At 44.4% G+C, this 4,842-nt stretch overlaps 1 protein-coding gene across 1 annotated transcript; it reads left to right on the plus strand.

The window, feature by feature from the left end:
* The first annotated feature begins 234 nt into the window (after positions 1-234).
* LOC147617463 (pentatricopeptide repeat-containing protein DOT4, chloroplastic-like) lies at positions 235-3,118 on the plus strand. The gene is made up of 3 exons (XM_086775441.1): positions 235-365; positions 1,392-1,849; positions 1,980-3,118. The coding sequence occupies exons 1-3, from the start codon at positions 235-237 to the stop codon at positions 3,116-3,118; spliced, it is 1,728 nt and encodes a 575-aa protein (XP_086631567.1).
* The last annotated feature ends 1,724 nt before the right edge of the window (positions 3,119-4,842 follow it).

Raw genomic sequence — 4,842 nt, forward strand, 5'->3', positions numbered from 1 at the left:
TTTTCTTTTGATGCTGATGCCCGTGTCTCAGGGCAGTTGAAACACTGTTATGTTTTGCCTATCTAAAGAATCTAGAGAGATTGGCTTGCAAGCTTCTGCAGATGATGCCCCTTGAAGTTCAACCACTTACTCTCACAGCCAGAAGCCTCGCGCTTTCCCAGCAACACCGCCAACGTCACGACATCTTTGGTGAACCCAACGTGAAACAGCTGGGGTGAGTGTAGAAGGGGAATCATGGGTGATCAACAGGAGCAGCAAGGATTTCGTCCGGACGTCAACACCATGCAGATGTTTCAGGCGTTTGTGCTCTACATGCAACAGCAACAGGCAGTCGAAAGAAGGCTGGGTGAAGTGGGAAAACAAAGGTAATGTTATCTGATTTGAATGCTGGATGAAAAACGATATGATATCTAGAATGTATGGATACATGCAAGATGACATACAAATCAAGATGATGCTTGAGGAAAATTAGAGCAAATAGATACACAATCAGGGCTTTCTGAAAGGCAGGTACAAAAAATGAAGGAAATATACTATAATGATGCTATATCTTAGCTGCTTGGAGAACTTCTAAAGCATGACAAGGATGCAAAGGAGGTAAAAATAATGGCAGACAAAGCAAAGAAGGCTATAGGGGCCTATGACACTGATGCATTTCTTGAAAAGAGAGAGCCAGGAGCTTATAGGACTTGTAGTCTTCCATAATAAAACTATTAGGGAAGAAGAAGGATTACAAGGGCTTATGACACTTGTTCACCTTAGGAGAAGGGGGTGGCAAGGAGCTTGTATAGACTTGTAGTTCTCTCTCAGAACTGTAGAATGGCAACAAGGGCTTGTGACACTCATCCTTCTCGACAGCTGAGGAAGGAGAGGAGCTTGCAATGACTTGATCCATTCTTGCCACTTCAAGGGCCTATGACACTCATCTATTCCAATAACCAAGGATAGAGAGGAGCTTGTAGTGACTTGAAGCTAACCCTTTGTCTCAAGGGCTTACGACACTCGACCTTTCTGATAGCTGAGGAAGGTGAGGAGCTTGTATTGACTTGAGGTCTTCCCTACAAGTTGCAAAACATATAGAATGCTCAAGAACTCATGAATGCCGGAAAGGTGGACACTTCTTTGTACTCTGATTGTCAGGATATCTGAAAGAAACTCTTTGAAAAACAGGGCTAAATGTATGCAATGATAATCTGAATGAATGGTTCGACATAGAGAAAGCCCAAAACATCAAAAGGATAAAAGGAATGCCAATGCAGAATGCTGTAGAATTGAGTGTATGAACATGGAGATTAAAGCTCTACTCGTTGTTCAGGAAAGCCATATATGATGGCATTATATGTACACATGGAATGCTCATTTGAAAGGGAAGTGCATGCCTTTATGACCAGGGGTAGGTTGCAGTCAAATGCATATGTGGGGAGCTACCTTATCCGCATGTTTGATGCGTGTGGTAGTTTGTTGGAAGCCAATGAAGTCTTCAACAAATTGTGGGAACACAATTGCTACACATGGAGTGCAATCATTTCGGCACATGTCAACCATGGAAAACCTGATAGAGGTATTGAACTGTATTTTCAAATGCAACAGTCGGGGAGGAAACCAGATGGGCATACCTTTGTGGCCGTCCTAAAAGCATGTATCACCCTCACAGAGCTCAAACAAGGCAAGGTGATTCATGCTCATGTTATTAAAAGCACTTTAGGGCTGGATGTTGTCATTGGCAACACTCTTGTTGACATGTATGCAAAATGCGGAAGTGTCGTAGATGGGTGGAGTGTCTTTGACAAGCTTCCAAAGCACGATGTGGTGACTTGGAATGCAATGATTGGAGGATATTCTCGGAATGGTTTCGGGCTGGATGTGTTTTGTCTCTTTTGGAAAATGCAGCATCAAAGCATACAGCAAGACACATTTACTCTAAGTGTTTGATGCATTGCCCAATAAGAACTTGGTGACATGGAATGCAATCATTTCAGCATATGCCCAACAACACTTTGACCAGATTGCTGTTCAGCTTTTTACACAAATGAAGCAGGCGGGAAAGAAGCCGGACACTGTGACTTGGAATGCACTTATTGCAGGATATGCTGAGCAAGGCCTTTCTAAGGAAGCACTGACCCTTTTAGAACCTATGCAAGCAAAAGGTTATGCTGAACATGAACAAGGCTTTGGTGAGGAGATTGTAGATTGTTTGGATCAGATGCAACTGAAGGGAGTTCCTCTAAACCTTGCTACATGCATTTCCTATTTGAAAGCATATGGCAGCATAGGAGCCATAAGAAAAGGTCAAGAAATATATGCTGAGGTTACAAAGAAGGGATATGAACAAAATCCTTTTGTTGGCAGCACTATCTTGGATATATATAGCAGATGTGGCTCACTTTCAGAAGCAGAGCAAGTGTTCCACAAGCTACCCGTTCGAGAGCTAGTGTCATGGACTGCTTTGATTGCAGGATATGCTTCAAAAGGGCTTGGTTCCAAAGTGCTCAGCTATTTTGAGCAGATGCAATCGGAGGGGATCTCTCCTTCTGCTGTTACATTTATATGTGGATTAAGATCTTGTGGCAGCACAGGAGCTCTAGACATGGGTAGAGGAATGCATGCTGAGATTGTGAAGCAGGGATTTGAAAGAGATCTTTCTGTTGGAAACATGCTGAGTGATATGTACGCTAAGTGTGGTTCATTTGCAGAGTCATGGAAAGTCTTTGATAAGTTATCAGTTCGAGATGTTGTTTCTTGGACTGCACTTATTGCAGGATATGCTCAATATGGCTTCAATGAAGAGGTTCTGAATTGTTTGGAACAGATGCAACTAGAGGGTGTTGCATCTCCTGATGCTGTCACATATGTTTGCAGCATGAAAGCTTGTGGTATTTTGGGAGAGATAGAGAGGGGACGAGGGATACATGGTGATGCTGTTAAACAGGGACTTGGAGAAAATCTCTATGTCAACAATGCTATCCTGGATATGTATGCTAAGTGCAGTTCATTTGTGGAAATGCAGTGCTTGTTTAACAAAATGTCGGTATGGGATGCAGTCTCGTGGAATGTATTCATGGCTGGCTATAATGATCAGGGTCTCTTGAGGAAGCTCAGAGAGTGTTTGACAGTTTAGGACAAGAAGGTGTGATGCCATGGACTACTATGATTGTAGGATATTCTCAACATGGACATGGACAAGCAGGACTTTTTGAACAAAATGCAACAGGAGAGGCAAATGCTCAATAATGTTACTCTTATTAGTGCCTTGAATGCATGTTCAAGTATAGCTGCCCTTTCCCAAGGCAAGCTACTCCATGCTCGCTTGATGGCTAGTGGCTTTGAGTTAGATGCAGTGGTTGGGATTGCCCTTATCAATATGTATATGAAATGTGGGAGTCTGGAGAGTGCAGCCAGGGTGTTCAAAACTTGGCATATCAAAGATAAGAGATATGGACTACCCTGAGCGTAAGGCACCAGCCTATATAGCAACTTGGTGGCACATACCGGAGGATGTGCAGGTTTAGAGGGGGTCGATGTCGTGCTGTGGCACGTCTATGCAGTGAAAGCATGTTCATGGAACAACTTATGTGGAATCTGGGCCTTGAGCAGCAAGGACAGATATGGAAGGTATTCACTCAGATACAGTGGCATTGGAAGCTGTATGAAGATGTACAGGATGGGACACTCCAATTCATGTGGATGCGGCCAGCGGTGGTTTTGTGGTACCATTTTTGTACCCGGAGATAAAGTGGGATTTTAGGTTACCATGTGTGAGGAGCATTGATGTGAGTGGCCATTATTGAGGCAAGAAAAATAAATGAAATATATGATACAAGTGGCCAATAATATAAAGGGCTACATGGAAGCTTTGTGAGGGGCCAACGTAGCTGCCAGCACGTAGCCTAGAAGCTGGCGAAAAATCCAGAAGGTGGCCGCCCAGAGAGGAATCCGGCCGTCGTGGACGAAGGGAGGGGGCTCGCCTACTCGAAATGAAGGGGGGGGGGAAGCTCCCGCCTCGGCAAGGGGGGCAGCTCTGCTCTACCTCCAAGACCATCTTCATGCAACAGCCCAACCTGCTGGAGATCGGAGCCCCGATCAAGATTGTGGTGACATTCATGGACAATAATCTGATCTGTTGAGGCTTTTTTGGCCGCCACCACCACGGCCACAAATCAGAAGAAAGATGCGGGGGAGAAAGGCGGTTCTCAGACGGTGGGCGGCAGCTGCTGAGAAAAAAGACAGGCGGCCGCTTTGGTCACGTGAAAGTCGCCTGGGGAGAGGAACAGCTGGGTGCTAGAGCAGGTGAAGAGGCGATTGCTTTGAAGAAGAGGGGATTAAAAGATGTGGTCAGCATCAATCTGTTGGCACATTCAGAACTTAAGAGAAGAAGAACATTGAAACAGAACTTTGGAGATGAGAGTTTTGATTTTACTTTCACAAAGGTGTTTGATGGCATCCCATACCCTGCTCTATTTGTTGCAGAGATAGAACGCACTTTGAAAGCAGGTGGTTTCGCTGCTATGCATGTTTCCCTGAATGTTTGGCGTAATAAATTCATGTCAAGTGAGCCCGGTCATGGCATAAAGCCAGTCCCTTTACTTTTCCAACACTTAGAAATCGTGTATGTTTCCTCAGCATATGCACTTGGCTTGGATACCATCATTGTATTCAAGAAAAACACTCTTGTCAAGACAAGTGGAACAGGTCTAGCATACATTATGCCTCCATACCTCAACCAGTTGGTGAATCAGCTTGAGCCTCTGTTGACAAAAGAGTGCAGGAAGTGCATGGAGGAGCATTTGGAAAGCATAAGATATATACCTAGTTTATGGGACCTAGATAAGCATGATCACCAGG

The sequence above is a fragment of the Cibotium barometz genome, chromosome 36 (genome assembly GCF_041138505.1).
Source record: "Cibotium barometz isolate CiBa-2024 chromosome 36, ASM4113850v1, whole genome shotgun sequence".
Taxonomy (NCBI): domain Eukaryota; kingdom Viridiplantae; phylum Streptophyta; class Polypodiopsida; order Cyatheales; family Cibotiaceae; genus Cibotium; species Cibotium barometz.

Coding starts and splice junctions, on each gene's coding strand:
- LOC147617463 (XM_086775441.1), top strand. CDS start 235: ATGGGTGATCAACAGGAGCAGCAAGGATTTCGTCCGGACGTCAACACC. Junction 366..1,391: donor GGTGAAGTGGGAAAACAAAG/GTAATGTTATCT, acceptor CTTTATGACCAG/GGGTAGGTTGCAGTCAAATG. Junction 1,850..1,979: donor TGGAGGATATTCTCGGAATG/GTTTCGGGCTGG, acceptor CAATCATTTCAG/CATATGCCCAACAACACTTT.